At 41.2% G+C, this 24,386-nt stretch overlaps 2 protein-coding genes across 11 annotated transcripts in view; one reads left to right on the top strand and one right to left on the bottom strand.

The window, feature by feature from the left end:
• DUSP14 (dual specificity phosphatase 14) overlaps positions 1–24,386 on the top strand; it is a 38,191-nt gene that overhangs the window by 9,993 nt on the left and 3,812 nt on the right. The window contains exons 2-4 of one of the 7 annotated variants that reach the window (XR_008554843.1): positions 7,527–7,715; positions 7,833–8,112; positions 10,086–10,141. The exons of 1 other annotated variant lie outside the window; for it this stretch is intronic. Coding sequence is in view for 1 of the 6 variants with exons in the window: in XM_008149517.3 (XP_008147739.1) it covers positions 11,366–11,962 (597 nt within the window). In the remaining 5 variants the exon portion in view is untranslated. 5 more of the 7 variants (XR_008554844.1, XR_008554842.1, XR_008554846.1 and 2 more) reach the window with 5 other exon arrangements.
• SYNRG (synergin gamma) overlaps positions 15,758–24,386 on the bottom strand; it is a 55,563-nt gene continuing 46,934 nt past the window's right edge. For 2 of the 4 annotated variants that reach the window (XM_028157560.2, XM_028157561.2), the window contains exons 20-23: positions 22,606–22,754; positions 17,985–18,095; positions 17,596–17,631; positions 15,758–16,388 (exon numbers count right to left, since the gene is read on the bottom strand). In XM_028157560.2, the coding sequence (XP_028013361.2) occupies positions 16,257–16,388; positions 17,596–17,631; positions 17,985–18,095; positions 22,606–22,754 (428 nt within the window). In that variant the 3' untranslated portion in view covers positions 15,758–16,256. Of the gene's footprint in view, positions 16,389–17,595; positions 17,632–17,984; positions 18,096–20,160; positions 20,547–22,605; positions 22,755–24,386 lie in introns of those variants that run through there. The other 2 variants (XM_054709825.1, XM_054709826.1) reach the window with 2 other exon arrangements.

The following is a 24,386-nucleotide window of genomic DNA, read 5'->3' as shown; positions in this document are numbered from 1 at the left end:
CCAATTACTTGGTATAAATTTGCAGCTAAAGATGATCCAAAATGTAAATGAAATAGAACTTGTTTTATACTGGATTATATCTTAAACCTAAGTAACTAATGTATTATTTGAAAACAATTTTGAAAAATAAGTCTACATTTATGGATTTTTCTCATTCCATTTATCCTTCTAGAAATTGCAATAGGTAATATTTTATCTTTTCCACAGTAGCTTAATCTTTTTTTAAAATTCTTTTACAGAGGTACTTGCTAGAAATACAAATTCCCAGGCCTTTAACCTCCCCTCCCCCTCTCCCCCCACACAAATTCTGATGGATTAGGTCTGGGGTGGGCCCTAGGAGTCTGCATTCTAACCAGCAGCTCAAGTGATTCTCATGCAAGGGTCCTTAGGACTGCACTTTGAAAAATATTTCTTTGCAATACTATGATGGCTTTATATCATAATTTCAACCAGGGACTGGGAAACTTCTTCTGTAAAGGGCCAGGTAGTAACTACTTTAGGCTGTGGGCCATAAAATTTCTGTTGCAATTATTTAACTCAGCTTTGTAGCATGAAAACAGCCATAATTAATACATAAGTGTGGCTATGTTCCAATAAAAGTTCATTTCTGAACTTAAATTTGAATTTCATACAATTTTTTTTAATATATATTTTATTGATTTTTACAGGGAGGAAGGGAGAGGGATAGAGAGCTAGAAACGTCGATGAGAGAGAAACATCGACCAGCTGCCTCCTGCACACCCCCCACTGGGGATGTGCCCACAACCAAGGTATATGCCCTTGACTGGAATCAAACCTGGGACCTTCCAGTCCGCATGCTGACGCTCTATCCACTGAGCCAAACCAGTTTCGGCTCATACAATTTTTATATGTCATGAAATCCAATTTATACATGGACTAGAGGCTGGTGCATGAAAATTCATGCACTGGATGTGGGAGGGGCCAACCCGGCAATCAGGGGAAGGCGACGCCCCCATTACACCTCTGCTGCTGCCACTGCTGGCAGCGCAAGCCTCGGCTGGCCCTGGTTACCTGAGCCTCGGGTGGCCCTGGGCGGCTGGGCAGCTGCCATCCAAGGCTTGCCTGCACCTCAGGCCAGCTCTGGGTGGCTGGGGTTCTGAGGGGACTGGGGGACTCTGGAGGCAGGTGCATGGCTACCACCCCTGCAGGGCTGAGCGGACTGGGTGCCGCCATCTTGTGGCTGTGGGCGCTGCCATCTTTGAGGGCATGGCAGTCAATTAGCATATTCCCTCCTTATTGGCTGTGGGTGCCGCCATCTTTGTGATGGTGTGAGAGTCAATTAGCATATTCCCTCTTTATTAGCTAGGACTTCCAACTGCATAGGTCAGCACTCCAACCCCTGTGTTATTCAAGGGCCAACCGTTCTGTTCTTTTATTTTTTAACCATTTAAAAATGTATAAACCATTTACTTAGCTCATGGACTGTACCAAAAACAGATGATGGGCTGGACATGGCCCACCAGCTATTGTTTGCAGAGTGTGTTTCAGAGGCTATTGCATTCTCTTAGAGTATGTAAATAATAATTGGTAGTATAATCTAAAAAGAACCATGTATATTGTCTTATTTAAAGAATTTTTTAATTTATTGATTTTAGAGAGGAAGGGAGAGACAGAAAGAGAGAAAGAGAAACATCGATTTGTTCCACTTTTCTATTCATTTATTGGTTGATTCCTGTATGTGCCCTGACCAGGGATCGGACTTGCAACTTTGGTGTATGGGGACAGTGCTCTAACCAACTGAGCTACCCAGCCAGGGTTGTATATTATCTTATTTCATAAGACAACTGTTTCAGGAGAGAATTAAACCCAAGGGAATAACTTTGGGACCCTCTGCTTTTTGACTCTTACTTAAAAACTTGATTCTTCCTTTTGCTGTAGTAGGGCTCAGACATACCCAGTTGGCCTCAAAATGCGATAGGCCTGCTGTTCCTCAGCATGGAGAGGGTATGTAGCTTTATCAGGTTCCTCCCATCCAGCTAATGATCTGGTTATCTTATTCTGCTCAGGAACTCTGGTGGACACTTATAGATGCCTTTGACTAATAAAGAAAAATGGGAAAATAGTGATGCTTTAAAAATGAAGCTAATTTGGTATAAAGTGGCCAAAAAGTCAAATTGGGTTTGAGGTATGATAAAGAAGTTCTTGTAGGGAGAAAGTTGAGACTCACTGCTTGAGTTTTAAGGATTTTGATTAATACAATGAGACATTAAAGGATAAGATGGTCAAATGGGGTCGTTTCCCTATTGAACTCTTCAGTTCTTAGGAACTTTAATTTATAAATTCTTTTTTGCCTTACTTACAGTAATGAGCTTTGAAGGACTGAGATCTTATGAAAAGATCTGCATTTTCGGAGATTTCATGGTCCTGCTTCTCAGAGGGCAGTAGTGACTTCAGCAATTTTGAGACACACTTAAACCTACTTGGGTATAATTGCTGACTTTTTTTTTTTAAGTACTCAGTGTCTAGATGTTCTGACCTATATAGATGAAAGTTCACTTAACCAAGAACCTATGATTCTATTTAATTTTTACCACTTGCTCTTTGACGATTTTAAAGTATCATTTATATAGGCTGTGGCACAAACTGGTTTCTAGTAATCACTAAACAAGTTTAAATGTGATTGTGGAATTTTGCAAGCATTTTCTTAGTTTAGGTTTATCAGATTTTTCATACCCAAAACCCATCTCATACCACTTAGTTTTTATTAATGTTCAGATTATAGATGAAGCACAACCAGACTGACCTTATGTTCCTTAAGTTCTTTCTCTTTGCAGATTTTATTTCCTTCCCCAGTGAAATGTACATTTTGGTAGTCTTAGGTCACTTGATCTGTGGTCAGACTGTATGACTAATCAACAGACAACTCATGGAAAAGGGTTCTTGGTCCCAGTGGGGTTACTCATTTTCTATGTGGAGTCTGGGAAAGCCTGTTATCCTCCATTTACCTCCGATTCCTCATTTGGGAACCATGACAGCAGAATGATACTGATTCATGAGAGATTGAGCACACACGTGTGTTTTAAACAAACAAGGTACTTGAGTTTGCTTCAGCAATTCCACAGGTCTGAGATGGGGCCTGAGATTCTGCATTTCAACCAACCTCCAGGTTGATGCTGCTAGGTCTTGGATCACACTTTTTGAGTAGTAAGAGTAGTAGAAAAGGGCTTGTGTTCTCCATCTGGAATCTAAAAATGAGGCTCTTGAAAGACAAGAATGGCAGCATGTTTTAAATGGATTGATAAAATATAATTATAATCTTATAGGTTACATCCCCAAGTAAAGACAGTCTATTCAGTAAATGTTGTTGGGAAAATTGGACAGATAATGTGCAAAAAAATGAAACTCGACCACCATCTTACACCATACACAAGAATAAACTAAAAGTGGATTAAAGACTTAAATGTAAGACTTGAAACCATAAAAGTCCTAGAAGAAAACATGGGCAGTAAAATCTCGGACATGTAGCAGTTTTTTTTCTGATCTCGGCAGGCAAGGCAAACAAAGGATAAAATAAATAAATGGGACTACTAAAAAGTTTTTGCACAGCAAAGGAAACATTAAAAAAAAATGAAGAGACAGCCACTGAATGGGAGAATATATTTGCAAATAATACATCTGATAAGGCATTAATATCCAAAACTTATACAACTCATCACCAGACAGACAGTCCAATTAAAAAATGGGCAAAGCACCTGAATAGATACTTCTCCAAAGAGGACACACAGATGGCCAATAAGCATATGCAAAGATGCTCAAGGTCACTAATAATTAGAAAATTCAAATTAAAAGCACAATGAGATATCACCTCACACCTATCAATGGCTATCATCAATAAATCAACAAACAATAAGTGTTGGTGAGGGTGTGGAGAAAAGGGAACCCTTGTGCACTGTTGATGGGAATGTAGGTTGGTGCAGCCAAAGTGGAAAACATGGAGTTTCCTCAAAAAATTAATGAAACTGACCCAGTGATTCCACTTCTGGGAATATATCTGAAGATACCCGAAACACTTAATTCAAAAGAATATATGCACCCCTATATTCACTACAGCATTATTTACAATAGCCAAGATTTGGAAGCAGCCCAAGTGCCCATCAGCAGATGAATGGATAAAAAAGCTGTGGTACATGTATGTACACAATGGAATACTACTCGTCTGTATAAAAGAAAGAAATCTTACCTTTTGCGACAGCATGGATGGAGCTGGAGAGTTTTATGCTAAGTGAAGTAAGTCAGAGAAAACAAATACCATATAATTTCACTTATATGTGGAATCTAATGAACAAAATAAAGTAGAAACAGACTCATAGATACAGAAAACAGACCAGAGGAAAGGGGGTTGGGGGCTGAACAAAGGTGAATTTTGGGATTAAGCAAAAACAACAACAACTCGTAGACACAGACAACAGCATGGTGATTACCAGCGGGAAAGGGGAGTCGGGAGGTAGAATAGGGTAAAGGGATAAACGGTGACTGAAAGAGACTTGACTTTGGGTGGCGAACACAATACAATATACAGATGTATTAAAGTTGTACACTTGAAACCTGTGTAAATTTATTAACCAGTGTCACCACAGTAAATTCAATAAAAAAATAAAGATACCTCCCCAGGTAACGAACAACTTACTTTTACTTTGACCTGTGCCTTCCCTGCAATTGATGGCACTCACTGTTTGCATCACTTGATTCCCTTATGTTAGTCCATCTCTTATTGTTATTCAACTGTTTTATACGAGTATCTTGTGTCATTGCTTTAAGATGATAAAATCATAGCACAGGGTTATGGCTTATGTTAACTTTATACTCTGTTCTAGTTACTGCTGCTGCATAGCATACTGTTCCAAAAAAAGTGTAAAAACAACTTTTTTTCTTTTCTTCACTCAGATTCCTGTGGACTTCACATAGTGGGGACAACTTTTCTTTACTCCACAATGTCTGGGGCCCTTGGTGGGAGATTTAAGACGTGGGGGTGGCTTGATGGCTGGAACCTAGAATCACTGAAGTGTCTTCACTTACATGCAGGGTGGGGCAAAAGTAGGTTTACAGTTGTTCATATGGAAAATAATCTGTATATATAAAAGCCTAAGTGACTAGCCGATTGGCCGGTAGCTATGATGCGCACTGACCACCAAGGGGCAGATGTGCAACACAGGAGCGCTGAGCGACAGCAACTTTGCAGAGTGCCTTCTCACACTCTGGGACCCCCTCGGGGGATGTCAGACTGCTGGTTTCGGCCCGATCCCTGCAGGCCAGGCCGAGGGACTCCCACTGGTGCACGAATCCCTGTACCGGGCCTCTAGTATAAGAATAAACTGTGTTTCATGTACTCACAATTGTAAACCTATTTTTGTCACACCCTGTATTTAATCGTTGATCCTGGTGATCAGTTGGGATCTCAGCTGGGCTGTTGGCTAGAATACCCACATATGACCCATCCATGTGGTAACTTTATTGAGCGTCTTTGGGCTACCTCATAGCATGGCAGCTTAGTTCCAAGAGCAAGTCCCAGGAGAACAGGTAGCATAGTCTCCATAGTGTCATTTCTACTGTACTTTTTTGGTTGAGTTGGTCACATTGTAAGAGGGTCGTGTGGGATGGGAGATAGTGGGTAGTCTTGGAAAATTCTGCCACAGTCCCCAACAACACTCAGAACAGTGTTGAACACATGTCATGAACTCAGTCAATATGAGTGTGTGAATGAGTGACGTAATTTAAATGCCCAGGTGGATAAGGATGAAATTAAAAAATTCAATCCCAGATGTGAACAGATTACCCCACTATACCCAAACAAATATATACCTTCGCCTTTAATAGTTTCTTCTCTACTCTCTCTATTTTCAACATGGGAGTCTATGAATTTATCATATGGTACTAAACTTATTAAGGACTTTGCATCTATGTTGCCATAGCAGAGGTGTGGAACATCTGGCCTGCAAAATCATTTGGTCTGGCCCTGCCAAGGCATTAGGGGTTAGTTCAATGTTTGACCAAATACTAGCTTAGTAGTCTGATGTTTAAGTTGATAATTTTGTATGGCCCAAAAATGATGTTATAAATACCCAAATGGCCCTTGGCAGAAAAAAGGTTTCCCACCCCTGCTCTATTGGCATGCGTTTTCCCTCATTCTCATCAAGTGGGCTGCCCACATCCTTCTTTGGGCCATGATGTGTTCTCCATCCAGCAGCTGGCTAGTGTCTGATAGATGCAGTTAATGGGCTGGTGACCCACATGAGCACATTGAGATGTGCAGCCAGGTCATGACTATACAGTTATTTTAAAGCTGTGTGTCGTACTGGGGAATACCTGTGGCCAAACCAAAATGCGGACTCTCAGACTTGAGCTTTATGTGTATTTATCCTCATCCCATGACACCATCATATCAGGTATGTGGTGGGAGAAGCAAAATCAACCCTGCCTCCAAATGTGTAAGATGTTCAAGTATATTAGCCAAATTACTCAAGTTTTCTAGATGACTGAGAACAATTTGTGAATATTTTTATTTCACTTTAAAAGTAAAACTCAAATGTTGGAGTTGTATTTTTTTCCTTAATGAAAGATTGCCACACTTTGATTTTTGTTTGTAAGAGTGAGTATATTAACTTTCCCCAATAGAACACATTTCTGACTTAATAAATGAAAATTAATGAGGGAACTAGTATTTATTTATGGCAATGTAAGCTAAAATGCTTCTATTTTTAAAAGGGTGACTTTTAAGTTTTTTAAGGAACTAAACGTTTACTCGTATGGAGAAATGTCGCCCTGGCTGGTGTGGCTCGGTTGAGCATTGTCCTGTGCACCAGGAGGTTGTTGGTTTGGTTTGTGGTCAAGGCCTTGTTCCTGGTAGGGGGTATGCAGGAGGCAGCTGATTGCTGTTTCTCTCTCCCTTTCTCTTTTCTAAAAATCAAACTACTAAAAAAGAGAGAAAATGCAATTACATAGGTTTTCAGTTATAAAAAAATAACATTGTAGGCTTCCAGCATACTAGTATACTGAGACCCTCTGAAATTCCAAAAGCTAAAACTACTTTAATCAGGTCATTTTACACAATCTTCTCTAGCACTGCTGTAGCCATTTTCTGCTTATTCAACATGAGGCAAAATTTCAGTAGATAGAATTTCAGTTTTTTAGCTGTGGATTCTAGTGGTTGTCATTTTTTTAAAGAAGGGGAAGTAGCCTCTGGCACTGGGATGGATGCTCCAAATAGACTGTAACTCCTGGCAGCGATTCCGAGTCTATTCTAGGTATGGACGCCAGTGTTAACATGAGGCTGGTGCCCACATCCCAGGAGCTCTCCATTGCAGCGAGTAGTTAATAGTTTGAAATTTCAGGCCTTGTGGGCATATACTAATACATTTTGTTTAGCACTTTGATGCTTATTATTCAAGAGACCCGCAATCATCTCTGATGCAACCAATTGCTTATAACTTGTAAAAGAAATACCTCTCTGGGGTTGGTTTAGGACAGTTCATTTTTGTTTTTCATCCCAACCCACCCTCTTCCCCTAGCCAAAAAAGGCATTTTCCCCTGAAGAAATGCAGCTGTCAGAGCACCTTGGAAGGGCTGAGTTGAACACCATGGACAGCGATGTGGATTCCTGGGCTTTCTCTATGGCCATCCTCATCCCAGAGGCCAGTGTGCTGCAGTGGGAGTGGCATGTTCATTCAGAGCACCTTGCAATCTTTGACCCCTCAAACGTGGGTCAAACTTTACTCTCCTAATATTCTTTTTCTGTCTCCCAGTACACATTTACTAAGTTGATTTTGACACAGCTATAATGTAATACCCATATTTTTTTTATTCTTTATGATCAGAATCTGCCATCCTTTGAACTGAGCAACACTCCTTGTTGTGCCTACTCTGGGGCTTCTTGCTGAGGTTCCTCTGCTGTCAGGAGGGCTTTCTGTGTCCTGAATGGTGTACCAGTTTGTGGCAATGTTTTTCTGTTATGGGCAGTAAGAAGATGGAACAGCTCAGCTGGTCTGTGCTGTCTTTTCTATAAGTGGCATTTTAATATGTTCTTCGTAGGCAGACCCAGGACCCCTTTCCTGCATTGAAGGCACTGGTTGGTAATGTCAGAGTGCTGTAAGGCAGGTGATGAGAATGTAACCTCCTCCTCCCCCCCCGTCATACAGAGAAGCAGTGTGTGTGGGATTGAGCTAGGAGCCTGCACACCTTGGATCTCTTCCTGGTTCAGTCACTTATGTGCCCCGAGTTGAAACCATCTCGCCCTTTCTGAACCTTGTTATTTTCTGATCTGTAAAAGGGGTCAGGAGTGTTTGTTAGAGGAGCAACTGTGGTGTCTGTGCCCTTTGGCAGACGTTGCTTGGACCCAGCTTTGGCATTTTAAGCAGGTTTGTTGGCATGAGACTGACTAGCAGCAGCAGGGAGAGAGGATCATGCCTGTCTCACTTGGCTTCTTCCCTGAGGACTCACATCTGTTTTCTTTTTCCTGTAGCACCCAGTACCCTACCACTGCCCAACAAAGAGGGTTAACAGAATACTAGGCTTCTGGCCCACCCAGTACTTATCCTTGGCCCCTGATGAAGACTTTTCTGCTGTAAAGGCTAGGGAGCCTGGGACCTCTGCCTCAGAAAGGCAAGTGGCCTCACCAACAGAATGATTATTTGGGAGACTGAGTCCCTCTTAATTAGACAGTAACTAGATAACCTGGTTGGAAATTTGATTAGCATCTTCCAGATTTTCCACATTGAGCAGGGAGTTATCACCAGCTTGAGAGCCTAATTTTGTGATTATACAGTGACTTTGCTTTTTTAAACTATCAGGGTTCTGCCAGGGAAAGACTTGGAAGTGGCAAGACACTGCTCCAGGACAGGCTGTCCTAATAATGTAAAAGTTCTGCACATTTCATCTAACACCACATCCGAGAATCTTATGTGACTACTTCCTCGTTCTCCCTCATAATACAATTGCACCTATCTCCATGTACCCCTGTATCAGATGTGGGCCTCGAAAGAGGGGTGTAACCTTGGGTGAGGCAGCTCCCTTCGGACAAGAGCCGTTTCTGGGGAGGGACTTGTGATCTCTCAGCATCAGCACTCTGAGTGCCTCAGTCTTGAAGGGGCAATCTGGGTGGCACACCATAGCATCACCTGGGAAATGTTTTTATCAACTTTAATTATAATGGCCTAAAATCAACTCAGTTTCCTTCAGTAGGTGCTCTACCCATACAAAGGAAAGGACTATTGATATAGTCAACAACATGGGCAGTGTGGCTTAGATGGTTGGAGCATTGTCCCGTATAATGAAAAGATCTTGGGTTTGATTCCACCAGGGCTCGTGCAGGAGGCAATCAATCAATCAATGTTACTCTATAAAGTCAATGAAAGCATGTCCAAACTACACTTAGTGAAAATCAGAACACTGCCCCCTTCCCCCCAAATCATGTCCTATGATTTCATTATATGAAAATGTAGAAAATGCAAATTGTAGTGACAGAAAACAGATCAGTGGTTGCTAGGGAATGGGCTAGAAAATGAGGGAGGGATGAATTATAACAGAGCATGAGGAAATTTTGGGGGGTGATGGATATATTATTTCCAGGTCATGTTGTCTCGAGTGTATGCATATGTCAAAGCTCATCAAATTGTACACCAGTTATGACTCAAGAGCTGTAAAAATATTAAAAATTTAAGTGTGAATGGTTACTTGGGGAAAGGCACAGGGACAGGTGCTCATCGTCACATCTATAATAATAAAAGCCTAAGTGACCATCGCGACCGAATGGACAACTGGACCGGCTGCATGGGGCGACCAGACCAGCAGGGGGGTGAGGGGGGCAGTTAGGAGCCAGTGGTCCTGGATTGTGAGAGGGATGTCCAACTGCCAGTTTAGGCCCATTCCTGGGCAGTTGGACATCCTCCGAGGGGTCCCGGATTGGAGAGGGTGCAGGCTGGGCTGAGGGGGACCCCCCCTCCAGACTCCCCGTGCACGAATTTCGTGCACCGGGCCTCTAGTAAATGAATAAATAAGAAGGGCCAACATGGAATTCCAGGGGGAATTCTTTTGAACTTTGGCCACATGCTTGCCTCCTTGTGTTTCTGCAGATCTAATTTATATCCACTGTGATCAGCTCTCTCATAACTTGCCAGATCCAGACCCAGGATTCCAGAGTAACCAGACCCCTCCCAAGTGAGTAGCCCAGCACTACCTCTGTCTATGGAACTAGGGATATTCTTGTCTGACTGAAATAACTTCAGGCATTTCTACAATACCCTGGGTGGAGGTAAGCACCCTTCCCAGGGGACACAGACTATAAAGCAATGTGCATTTGAAGTGAGAGGAATTGATGTCTAAAATCCCCAGGAAACCAAGAATTTCATTTTCTATGTTACTAATAGATGTTGTTATATAGAACTTATATAATATTGAATGTCTTGTAGTAAGTAAACACTGTGCTAATGAGGATATATATACATATATCTTTAAATATTAAATTCATTTTAATTCAACACATTTGAAGCCAGTGAGATTCACCTTGGAGCTTAGAATTGGCTGAGGAAGGTGAAGTCATTTAACCAAACCCAGGGGCTCAGGTCAGCTAAAATGCTTATTAACTTAGACAAATGATTTTTGAGACCATGGCTTTCAAATTACCTGGAATTATTTTCATAGAAATACCACAGCACAAATTTCCAAAATATTCAGATGTCACAAATATGAAAGGAGGAACTTTTTTTAAATAGTAGAGGGCTAAAGTGACCATATGTCCTGGATTTTCTGTAACTGATCCAATTCAGTATCTTTTTAGTCCACAAAGGCAGGTCACTGAATATATTACCTAATGTGGTATCATAACATCTCTTTCTAGAATTAGACATGAAGATAGGCAACAGTCTCTGAAAGAACATGGCTATAGGAGGGGTCAGAATTTCCGATTTCTTCCTAATTACCAAGAAACTCGCTTCAATAAAAGCAAGACCCTGCAAGCTTACTGGTTCAGAAATCAGCTGGGCATGTTTTTGTCTTTCACTTTCCTAAAATAGGATATTTACATTTAATGCCTTTAAAAAAAAAAAAACAATCGCCAGAGTGCTGAGTTTTACATATTGGTATCTTAGGCTACTTTTTCTAACTGATAATCCTTAGATGATTTGTCTACGTCCTTGAAAGAACATACTCTATTATAGAAAATAACCATTTCTAACCCTTTCACCTTCCCATTCCACAAGTATGCAGAAGGCTGTGATGAATCAATACCATATAAAATACTGACAGGTACCTGTATTTTGCAGGAAGGAGACTATAATTTCGGATTCCCTGGTGGAGGAAAACAAAACGCTCTGGTCTTGCTTCCAATGATGCAAGTGTGATTGTCAGTGTCTTCATGAGCTCCAGAGGTCACAGCACACTACCACGGACTCTCATGGCCCCTCGGATGATTGCTGAGGGAGACATAGGAGGCATCGCTCAAATCACCTCCTCTCTCTTCCTGGGCAGAGGCAGTGTGGCCTCCAACCGGCATCTCCTCCAGGCTCGTGGCATCACCTGCATTGTTAATGCTACTATTGAGATACCCAATTTCAACTGGCCCCAATTTGAATATGTTAAAGTGCCTCTGGCTGACATGCCTCATGCCCCCATTGGACTATACTTTGACACTGTGGCCGACAAGATCCATAGTGTGAGCAGGAAGCATGGGGCCACCTTGGTGCACTGTGCAGCAGGGGTGAGCCGCTCAGCCACTCTCTGCATTGCTTACCTGATGAAATTCCACAGTGTGTGCCTGCTGGAGGCATACAACTGGGTGAAAGCCCGGAGGCCTGTGATCAGGCCCAATGTAGGCTTCTGGAGGCAGCTGATAGACTACGAGCGCCAGCTTTTTGGGAAGTCGACAGTTAAAATGGTACAGACACCTTATGGCATAGTTCCAGATGTTTATGAGAAAGAGTCCCGACACCTGATGCCTTACTGGGGGATTTAATGCCAGCAAAGCCTGCATCAGCAGCCCCTCAAGCAGTACCAGCATCTGCTCCCCTCTTCACCTTTCTTTTCAAATGGTTGACTTTTTGGTTCTCCCTGAAGTGTTCAAGTTTATTTTAAGAGGTAGGGAGGAGGGGAGGAACATAAGGGGAATGCATACATTGCTAGTAACATTTTTAAAACTAACATTTTGGAATAGTGTTTATGAAAATCTTTAACTAGCTTTTAATCATTTTTAATAATTTGAACAGTTTAATAAGCTGGTTCTGCTCTATCTTGAATCCCATGCCTTTTGGCATGACAGGTGCAAGAGAAGCTCAGTGCAAAAATCACTTTGGGTCCTGTCTAGCTAATCCTGTAGAGACAAGCTTTGCCTAAGACTGCTGACCACACAAGTGCTTAGGGAAGATTGATACCGTCTTCAGTCTCTACTGGATTAGCCCTACTCTTTCCTTTTCCCTTTATTATTTAGTAACTTTGTAAGGTAAAAAGAAAACACCTTTATTATTTAGCTGTTAATTATAACAAAATCTGCTGCAAACACCCTCTTGGAATCAATGTGCCCCAGACTATATTATTTTTAATAAACCTGTCTGCTTAACATATTAGAATATTTACTAAGAAGAATTTTAGGGTGTGTGTGTTATGTTGAATGGAAGAAAGATGCTCTCCAATAATTGTTATAATATGGCTTCTGTGACAATAATGAACATTACTGAAAATAGACATCCCAGCTGAATCATGTCAACATTTCACATTCTGGCAGATACTATTTACAGTGCTGGAACTGAAAAACAGCATAAAGTGTACACTCTGACAAAAGGCAGTTTTCAGTTGTCTCTTGGTAACTTTAAGGGCACCAAAGCAATGAATTCTCCATCAAACAATTTGTTTTTTCACAAAAGGTGTGCCTTTGCTTGACTATTAACAGACACAAATGCCCTAAACTAAAACTAGTGTTAAGCAAATAACAGCTTCCTCAACTGGCCCTAATAAATCTGACAACTCATCAGGAGTTGTAGGTTAAGTAGTAATTATTCCATGTTCCGGGGAAGCCACTGGGCGTTAGCTGGTTGCCTCATTTTTGGGTAGGGTAGCCACTTGTCACAGCACTGCTTTTTTACTCAGTTGCTGGATAGGCTGTTGCTCGCTTGTCTGTGGAATAATTTCCTAGAATTTTAGTCTATTTTGGTAAGAAGCCAGGAATATAATGTCAGTGGCTGCATATTTATATAAATTATATCTTCCAAATTTTACCTGGTCAGTGGTTTCCATCTAAATTCTACCTTTTCTTGTTTCATATCATTTGCCCACTTTTACAACCACATACATCATCATTGTCTAAATAGAAAAGTTCAAAAAAAGCTAATAGTTTCTCTCTGGGAAATCAGAGGAACCATAAATGCTACATCCGCACATAATCAAAAGAACAACAAAACAATATTATGGCTATGGAGGCCATGGCTGCTTTAGTATGAAGGCAAACTAAGTCTGGTAGTCTGTAGATAAATGTCCAAAATAATCATTGTACTCTAGTAAGAAAATACTTAGTGATATGTTCTTGGTAACTAAGGAAAATTTCCTGCAGAAATCCTGGCAACCACCACCACTGTGATAACTAAGAGCATTCTTAGCCCCAGGGAAGTTTAACACCTTTCTAATCCAAATGTCAGAGTTTATTAGGACCAGCTATTAAAGGAAGATGTGTAACCTACAAGATATTAGGGTAATTTTTGTAGTGATCCCCAGTGCAGGGCAAGCATTTCAAATTTCTGTAACAAAAAGACTATAATTTTCAAAGCTTAAGAACACAAGTCATTAAATAAAAGGCAAGTAGAAGGTATTTTGAAACAAAAAGTATGTATATGTACACAAAATACTCAATTTAAAATACTCAACCTAGATAGAGTGCCACGGGAAAAATAAAGAATGGATAATATCCTAATATACTCACTTCTACCTTAAGCATATCAACACAAAAATAACACTATGCCATAACGTTTTTAAAGGCAAAATACAATTTTAAAAAAAGGGCTTATTAATCGCCTCTCAAGCTGTGGGTGAAGCTGTCGGCACAATACATAGTATGGAAGCAAGTAACCTTGGTTACTGTTTCCAAGGACACGGCTCTTGGCTAACGAGCTGAGGTGAAGCTGAAGGCAATGTTGAGTCATTTTAATAAATGCATACATCAACACAATGGTATCCACACTCCCCAACTCCTTGGTGGTATCTAATAAAACATTTCTATTACACAGATAGGACAGTAATGAATACTTTTCATAGCAAAGGTTTTTGTTGGTGTTTGCTGTATTTTCCTCTTGCAATTTCCCATGGAGTGACTAAATCTACCATACTTGATAAGGTCAGCAGTAATACATAGAATTTTATCTGAGGCATTCTAGAATATACCTGGGAATGGGAACCAATCTAGTTAGCATACTTTAAAAAATGTTACTGATAAAGGCCATTGTGAAAATAATAATACATATAGCATTTAAGAAAAAAAGTCTCAGCAATGTAAATTCTGTCAAACTGGGCGATATTCTTATAGCAAAGGTAGATTTTGTTATGGAATGTACAAGACCAATCAGAAGCCTGCTTGAATTTAGGTGCCATCTGAAACTCTAGGGGCTGCTCAGGCTGAATTGGAGCACAGAAGCCTCAGGAAAAGCCTGCTACAAACTGGTCCACATGTGTTGTTACTGGCACTCCACTAGCCCCGTGGAGGGCAAAGGCTCTGAAGGTAGTAACAATTCAGAGACAGCTGTCTCAGTCCTTAGCTGGAGATGACATCAACTGGAGCAAATGAGAAAAACAGACTTACCTCATCAACACTTCTCTACATTCTGATGCACAGCAAGGTAAAAGCAGAAGCGTCGACTGCTGTTCATGGAAATGTTGTATACCTTTTCTGGAGAGGATGGAGGTAAAGGTGTAAGATGGAACAAAACAATTCCTCAAGTTCTGCCCTGAGGAGGGAAAGTAATCTAGTTAATTATGTAAGGCGGCAATTATATTGGCAAAACCAAATTTTTCGGTTACAAATAAAAAGTCTAGGTCAGACAGCACAAGTCATACAAAGTGAAACATAAAAGATTCAAAATCTCTTCATAAAGCACATAATTAACACCTTAGAAATGTGTGTCCTAGATTGGCATGTTCGTCCTAGGAATGACAGTTCTAACCACTTGGCTTTCCCCCCTGACTTGATGTATTAGTTTCAGTGGCAAAGACAATCCCCTACAATAGCATGAGCTTTTTCCTTCTAAAATTCAGTGCTGTTTTTGAATAATTTTCTTCCACTATTTCTAAGTTCCGTTACCTTTACCATAAATGCACATCACATTCACCTCTCAAGGCCAGGAATTCCACCTTCTAACCCTAAATTTTCAGGTCTCTCACGTAGATGCTGCAAAGTCAGGCAGTACTGGTGCACAGGCAGTCATTTTTGGAAATCTGGACAGAGACCACTGCAAAAAGATTTCATTCAGCTGCCTTTCCAAATCTCGTCTGAAAAAAATACACGTTCACAGTCATGAGGTAAAATTGAAGGTTTGCAGCGAAGACCCCTAACGGGAAGGATATCATTCTGATACTCAAGGATTTGGGCCTCTGTCAAAATGAACTTTCTCCACTGCAAAGTCTTCTTGAAAGTTGATAGTTTTAGAAATGAACGCAAGGAGAAGAGAATTGGTTAATTGGTTCAGTTGCATCAGCAAAGTTGGTAAATCTGCACTTACCTACCTGCCCTTGTTCAATGGAGACAGAATTTTTTTTAGAAAAAGAACATCAGTTTAATCACAATTTCCCCTCTTTATTCATTTCAAATAACACACTAAATGCACTCTACTTCACAGGACAATAAGTGTTCTAGATATAAATAAGCTCTGGCTCAACACATTCTTGCCAATTCCAGTCCTACAACAATTTTTCTTCAAATGACAATTCTTCACAGTTTCAATACTGCAGCAGCAAATTACTGTGGTCCATATTTGAAAACATCTTAAATGAACTAGTGATAAGTTAGCAACTTCCAGTGCCACATGCAGTTTGGATAGGGCAATTTCACCACAAATCCCAAAGACGCAGTGGGAACCAGGGGACAGAGGTCCTCTGTGGGAATGACTAGGAACTTGCGCAGTTTTCCCCCGCCCACCTCTTGAGGAATTCTTCATTTAAATTCATAGAGGTGAACTTTGCAGTACTTGCATTCTGTTCATTGGTCCCTGTCACCCATGGGGGTGATGAAAAACAACCACCACCACCCAGTTGGTACTTCATAGAGGAGCTTTTCAGAGCAAATCAGGCAGGATGAGGCCAGGAGGTTTTGGTTCAACACAATTGATCCAGAAGTTGGCACAGCTGGCATGATACTGGTGTCCTCCATATGCCAGCTTGAAATTATCTGTGTCTGAGTTGAATGCCTGCCAGAAATAAACAGACATGTGCAGCAAGTCAGGCTTCTCCTAAGAGCTGAGCAGCAACTAGCATGCACACTTCACCAAGTCACAGAGGCCAAGCCAAACTGGCACACATACGAAAGCTCAGCAGGTAGCTACAGAAATTCAGGTGAGAACGTTATTGCTGCTAATTAAAGGTATAAAAGTATCTTTGCCATTAAACCCAGTTTCAGCAAAAGAAGACCAAATCTGTCATAGAAAAGGCAGAGTCTAGGGCAGTGGTCAGCAAACTCAGTCAACAGAGCCAAATATCAACAGTACAACGATTGAAATTTCTCTTGAGAGCCAAATTTTTTAAACTTAAACTATATAGGTAGGTACATTGTTATTAACCTAATTAGGGTACTCCTAAGCTGGCCTTCGCTAAAAACTCAAGGGGCCAAAGAGCCACATGTGGCTCGCGAGCCGCGGTTTGCAGACCACTGGTCTAGGGGATTGGGAGGAGGGGTGTCATGATATGGGGAATTAACATAGCCAAGGGCTGTGGCTAATTTTTATCCCTCATGGTGCTGAAGGGATAAAGGCTGGCATCTGACTATCACATGTAATCCCTTAAGTTTCTGTGGCTAATTACCGTCCTATCATGAAAGAAAACAAAAGATTATAAACTCTTAGGGTCTAATGCCATTGGGAGCTGGTAACTGAATCAACATAATTAAAAAGTCCAAATAGGGACAGGGTTCATAAAAAATGAAGATATTAAACATATAAGAATTATTTCTGGATAAATAAGGCTTATAGGTGAGTTACAGCTAGCCAATCCTAACCACATCATGTCCCAGGGTGCTTTGTAAAGCATTATAAATAAATAAATAAAACTCTAAAACCCAAACAATTTTTTTTGTGTCTGATAACGGCCAAATCCTGAAGTTCTTTTATCTCATTATGTGCCACTATAGCTTTCAGTCTTTCAAAAGCTGCTCATTCTGTTACCCTACTCATCACAGAAAAATAACCACAACACCAGAAGCCAATCATGATACACAAGCATGCAAACAAGATGGAAGTGGATCCACACGGTTGGTTGATTAAGTCAAACATTATGGGAACAAAGGTGACTCAGTAAAGATTCATGATTGGAATGGGTCAGGATGGCAGTGGAATCATCTGATTTGCCTTCCACACTGAAAATTAGATGTAGATGCTAAGATAATGTGGAACTGGTTCATACTTTTTTAGGATGTTCCTCTGCAGGCTTCTCTTCTTTCTGAAATAACGTTGAAACCATAAGGTCAACAAAATTCCCAGAACAGAGCCTCTTGCCTGCAAACAAATCCTTGCAGGTAACCTGTTCTCTTTACAACCCCACTGTGCACAGGGTGCTGCAGGCACAATGCAAAAGCATGCTCCCTAGAAAGGGAAGAACTGCACGCGTTCCATCAACAGCTTCCCCACTGCTTTTCTGAAAATATGTCTATTTCTCTGGTCAGATTTCAGGGCTTTCATAAAATCCCTGCCACCTGGGCATGGCCCTTGTAGTGACGTGGTCTAAATGGGGTTGTCCCCCAGGTCATGTTAGGAAAGCACTTTGCCATCTGCCGGGGAAGGCATGTGACTTACCCGGCTCCTGGAGTCCACATTTAACAGGCACACCCCACAAGCAAGTTCCTGAGCATTTTTAATACCAGGCCGCAACATACAAGAGGAAAAATCCAGTGAATTTTCATCGGGCTGTGAAAACAAGACAAATGGGTGAGAACCTGGCAATTCCAAATGCTTTTAGTTTCACTCCAATGATTACCCATCCCCAATAGGTCCAACAGCAAATTAGGTAAGCTCTCTAATACCACCAATACAATGACACCATTGCCCAAACATTAACTGAGTACCTGCATGTTCCAGTAGGGATGCTAGCACGAGGGGAAAAAAAACGGTCTCAGTCCTCTGAGAAATCAGTGTAGGGTGGGGGCCGGTGGGTCTCAGGCAACACAAGTGATGAAAGCCCTACTAGGGTAAGTACGGAGTGACAGGGCACACGGGGCAGGGGACTTACTCCACCCCCGGGGAAAGCAGCCTGATGGCAGAGATCTCTTCCCAGAACTTAGAAACAACTTGGCTGAGTCCTGATGGATGTACTTGGCTAGGTGAAGGGAATGGAATGGGTGAGTAGGGAGGGAAGGATGTTTATTCTATGTAGAACAAGCAGGCCAGGCAAAGGATCTTAGCAAAAGATTGGGTATGGGGAGAAACCTAGGTGTTGGGAGCCAAACTTAAGAAAGAGGTAAGAGATGGAACTGGAATGTGAGGCCTTGAAAGGAAAATACAGGGTTGAGGCTTTGTCCCGGGAAAGACGTTAGGGTTCTAATTGGATCATGACAAATTCCGGTGTGTATTATGGACATATCCCTCTGGTTGCAGTGCAGGCAGTGAATCGGGGGAGGCAATCTTCAAGGTATAGGCCTCAGTTACAAGGCTGTTGTAGGACTCCAGGACCCAGACATGGAAGGTCTGAGGTAAGGTCGCAACAGTGGGGAGTGGAGAGAAATGGGCACATGAAAAATCTAGTAAGGCAGTAGAGTCAACAGGACTGGGTGACCTTTAGTGTGCAAGGAGTGGGGAGGCGTAGGCAACTGAGAGGATTCACCATAATAAGATACGTGAGAGCAGAACCAGGGTTGGGAATGGAGGATGGGAGGAGAAGAGCTCAGTGTGAGCTGCCTATGGGACAGCCAAGTTCTGACGTTATATAAGCAGGCAGATGGATATACAGTCCTAGTGTTCGAGGGGGAGAGACCTGAAAGTTACCAGCTAGAGAGTAAATCTAACAACAGCTAGTAAGTAGAGCCCTGCCCTGGCTGGTTTGGCTCAGTGGACAGAGCATCGGCCTGCAGACTGAAAGGTCCCGGGTTCGATTCGGTCAAGGGCATGTACCTTGGTTCAGGCACATCCCCAGTAGGGGGTGTGCAGGAGGCAGCTGATGGATGTTTCTCTCTCATCGATGTTTCTAACTCTCTATCCCTCTCCTTTCCTCTCTGTAAAAAATAAAATATATTAAAAAATATATTAAAAAATAGATGCCCTTGACTGGAATCAAACCCGGGACCCTTCAGTCCGCAGGCCAACGCTCCATCCACTGAACCAAACCGGTTAGGGCAGCTGTTAATTTCTTAAAAGTTAAAATATATATCTACTATATGAACTTGCAATTCCACTCATATTTATCCAAGAGAAATGAAAACCTGTTAACAAAAAGTGTTGCACAAAAAGTGTTCATAACAGCTCTTTTCATATTAGCCCAAATTGGAATTAGCATGTGTCTATAAACAATGGATTAAAAAGAAACATGATATATTAATACAATGGAATATTACTCAGTGGTAAAAATAAACCAAATTGGCACACAACAACAAAGATAAATTTTTACAATATGCTATGCAAAAGAAGCCAGACACAAGAACGTATATACTACCTTAAGTTCATTTATATGAAGTTCTAGAAGAAGTACATCTATGGTGATAGAAATCTAGGGAAAACTGATCACTGGATGTTTTGGACTCAGATCAGGGGACTGACTGAGAAGGGGCAAGATAGAACTTTAGAGGATGATGAAAATACTCCATATATTGATGGGGTATAGGATACACTGCTGTATGCATTTGTCAAAACTGATCTAACTATACATTTAAGATCTGTGCATTTCATTTTATGTAAATTATTCCTCAACTAAGAAAAACACTTGAATAACAACGAAAAGAAACAAAACACTCAAATCCAACACCAAAGCAAAATAATGATTCAGGCCACCTTAATTAAAACATCATTTACTTTAATTTGGAAGTATTTCATTTAGTAAGATTTTTTAAAAGTTCAGCTATACATTGACAAGTCCCAGAGCCAGACTGGGAAATACAATCCTCAATCTTTAGCAATGATGAACTGCTAAAATGATGTCCAAGAAGAAGGCTTTGGTAGTAATTACTGTTCACAAATATTCTCACTCTCCTTCCCTTAAATTAGCCGTGGCTGTGCAACCTGCCACGGTCAACAGACTGTGAGCACAAGTTCCGTGTGTCACTCTGGAAGGAAGCCTTTAAGACCAACGTGCTATTTGTGATGTTCCCTTCACCTTCCCATGGTGACCAGCTACATTCCACATGGTGGAGGGTCTGTCAGCCTAGGTTCCTGAATGAAAAGAACACAGCACAGAGAACCCTCCAACTTGAGATAGGCATGTTAGCAGGAACAATAAATAAAGCTTTGTTGTCTTACATCGCTAAGATCAAGGAGGGTCTGGTTTGTTAACTGTAGCATAAACTAGGCTAATTTGACTGATACAAAGAGTGATCTATTCTAGACAGAGTCCACAAACAATTCCAGACTTTTGGTTTCGGTTACAATGTAACCATTCTTGGCCACAATGTTTTAATTTCCCCTAATTGCCACTATAACAAATTAACACAAATTTAGTCACTTAAAACAACATATACTTATTCTCTAAAAGTTCTGGAGGTCAGAATTCTAAAATGGCTTGGCAATGCTGCAGTCCCTTTAGAAATTCTGGGGGAGAATCTATTTCTTTGCCTTTTCCATTTCTAGAGCCTGCCTATACCCTAAATCATGGCCCCATCTTCCATCTTCAAAGCCAATAGCACAGCACCTGCCAATCTTTCTTTTTCTGCTTCGATTGTCATGTGTCTTTTTCTCATTCTCACTCTCCTTCGTTCCTCTCAGAAGGATCCCTGTGATGACACTGGGCCACCCAGGTTATCCAGGGTAAATTCCCCATCCAAAGATCCTTAACTCAATCCCATCTGTAAAGTCCCTTTTACCACTTAAGGTAACAAATTCACAAGTTCTGGGGATTAGGAGGTGGCAATCTTTGGAGGAAGGGCATTCTTCTACCAACCACATCTACTTTGTCAGCTGAGGATAGCCATGCAGAACATGATGAAGGTTCTGTCTCACAACACTATGTAGACTGGCAAAATAAAATGCCATCATTATTAAAAATAAACTTCTGATATGCCACAGCAACAGGAAGTAAATACTCTGAAATTCACTGCTTATTTCGCGAGGAAAAGCAGCACAAAAGAATGTGTGTTATACCGAGGATAATAGTGGAATCAAAGAGCCTGTGTGATCTTCAGTTGACTGGAGGCCAGGAGAGTAACAGTCCTATCTGGGACTTACTAGTAAATAACATAACCAGATTTACATTTCAGAAAGAAATGTCTAGTAGTGGTATGCAGAAGCGATTGGTAAGGTATAAAACAAATTAACCAGTAACTATGTGGTCAAAAGTAAAAAAGGCCTGAATGGTTCAGTACATTTAAAAAAGTGAATTTTTGCCCCAGCCATTGGGCTCAGTGGATACAGCGTCGGCCTGCGGACCCAAAGGTCCCGGGTTTGATTCCAGTCAAGGGCACAAACCTCGGTTGCAGGCTCCTCCCCAGCCCGGGCGAATTGTAGGAGGCAACCAATCGATGAGTTTTTCTCACATCAATATTGCTCTCTGTCTTTCCCTCTCTCTTCCACTCTCTAAAAATCAATGGAAAAATATCCTCGGGTGAGGATAAGAAAAAAATTGAGCTTTCCATTTCTTTATTTTCCAACTATTATTAGTATGTAAGAATGCCACAAATTTTTGCCAAACTCATTAAATTTAACCTCTTGAATTCACATTTCTAGCTAGAAGTATTTCATATCACCAAATAAATGTAATTTATCTCTTATTTTCAAATATTTATACTTCATTTCTTATTGTATTGGTCAGAATAGAATTTAAAAAAAATAATTACCCAAACTGTATGATTTTAGGTTATAAATTGAAAAATGGTCCAAAGGAACAAGAGAGATTTTGGACATGATTTAAGCTCTTTAAGAATTTAATATTACAAACAGAAGCAATATAACACTGGGGAGAGAATTTGCTGTTTAAGACATATTGTCTGGGGTTAGGGTTAGAAATGCAAAGGAAGGAACTCAAACCAAAGCTTTGCAAAACATATATATATATATATATATTTGTGTGAATTAAGAGGATGGGTTAAGAATGAATGTTTTCCAGAAGCTAACCTGGTACTCTCGAACCAATTGCACAAATGTTCTGTCCTTCCTTTAATATAATATGATACAGTAGGCACCTTCATCTTCCAATAAGTGTCGTCATAGGAACGTACACTCTGCTTTACAACTTAGGTTTCTGAAAAGGAAAGCAACTTGAATTGTCGAATGGGCTTACCGTGAGTGTGGCAAGTGACATGAAGCCGATTAGGTTATTCCACACTTTATCGATGTCCTTAAGCAACTGCTGCAGTTTCTCACTGCACACTGCGGTGGCTTTTATCCCCAGCTCCACACGTTTGGTCACCCTGTACACTTCAACAACACCTGACAGGGTGAGAGAGTAGAGAGTTAGGTGCTGGAAGTGTATCAAGAGCAGTACTGCTTGTTGTTACCTGAGCTGGAAATAAGGACTATATCTGGACAGAGGTGAATGTACTATCTCTTGGGACCAACCATCTCTCAATGCTTCAGTATAACTGACTGGTAAGAGCATAAACTCTAGAGCTACTCTGCTTGGATTCAAATCGCAGCTCTGTCACTTACTAGCTGTGTAACCTTGGGCAAGTCACATAACCTCTCTATGCATCAATTTCCTCATCTGTAAAACTGGGTTAATAATAGCACCTCCACAAAGGATGGCTGAAGGGATTAAATTGGTTAATACTATAAAAGGCTTAGAACAGTGTCCATAGAACAGTAGGTATTATGCAAGTATTAACTATTGTTTTTTCTCGAATTTTTTATGAGTCCATCTGTTTGAATTTGGGAAATACCATTAAACTCACTGAAAATGGGAATATTAAAAGTTAAAAAGACTCTCAATATCAATATCATCACAAACTAATTAAGAACTATCTTACTCCTATGAATGCCCACTGATTTACAATCTGTGATTTCATGTATCTTTTATACACTTAACAGACTTCAGAACCATTCTTTTCTTATGGTTTCTGCGTACGGATGATAGGTGCCAAGTATCTCTGTATTCTAAGGAGAGGCACCAGACACGGCCCCAACCCTTACCCCAGCTTCTATGAGAGAGAACTGGAGAACCCCTGAGGGGTCTTCAGTGGTATATTATCAGCCCTATGGCTTGTCCTCTTCCTTTCCCAGGGGAAGGGCAGGAATTATTGTCCACCCTAAGCCAGTGGTCAGCAAACTGTGGCTCGCGAGCCGCGGTTTGCTGCTCTGTTGACTAATGAGTTTGCCAACCACTGACCTAGACTCTCGATTCCAATAATTACAGGCTATTGTTGTTCCTTGTGATTAAGCCCCTATCCCAGTGGTCGGCAAACTCATTAGTCAACAGAGCGGCAAACTGCAGCTCATGAGCTGCAGTTTGCCGACCACTGCTCTAAGCCAAGTGAGGGGACTTCTAAGACAATCTTTCATAGATACTAGAAAGTATTCGAAGGAAAGACAGGCAGCCCTGGTGAACATCTGTTTATGCAGTAGAATTCCGCCTGTCTGGGTGGGAAAGAAGAACTAGAGTGAGGTGGCAGGGGCAAAGGAGAAACTACATCCCTTCACTATCCATTCACCCAGCAAATACTCTTCAGTGACTAATGTGTCAGGCGCTAATCTAGCTGTTGGAGACAAAGCAGTGAACAAAACAGGCCAAAATCCTTCCCTACTTGGAGGTTCCTTCTAGTGGAGGGAGACGGATAATGAACAAGAACGATAACTGAAATATGTAAGATATTAAAGGTGATAAGGCTAGGGAGAAAATCAAGCAAGGAAAGGGACAGGAAGTGCCAGGGTGGACAGAGGGGATACAGCTGAGTAAGGGGGGCCAGAGAAGACCTCATTTAGAAGGTGACATGTGAGTAAAGATCTGAAAAAGATTAGGGTCCATTGCCTGTGGCTCTTGGCCACAGGCTAAGCCTGAGCTTGGGGCAGGAGGAACACTGAAATGAACAGAGTTTGAGGTTTCAGGTTGGACTGGGATTTTTAATA

The sequence above is a fragment of the Eptesicus fuscus genome, chromosome 20, assembly GCF_027574615.1.
Source record: "Eptesicus fuscus isolate TK198812 chromosome 20, DD_ASM_mEF_20220401, whole genome shotgun sequence".
Classification (NCBI taxonomy): Eukaryota; Metazoa; Chordata; class Mammalia; order Chiroptera; family Vespertilionidae; genus Eptesicus; species Eptesicus fuscus.
This window is presented reverse-complemented; position numbering and strand designations above follow the sequence as displayed.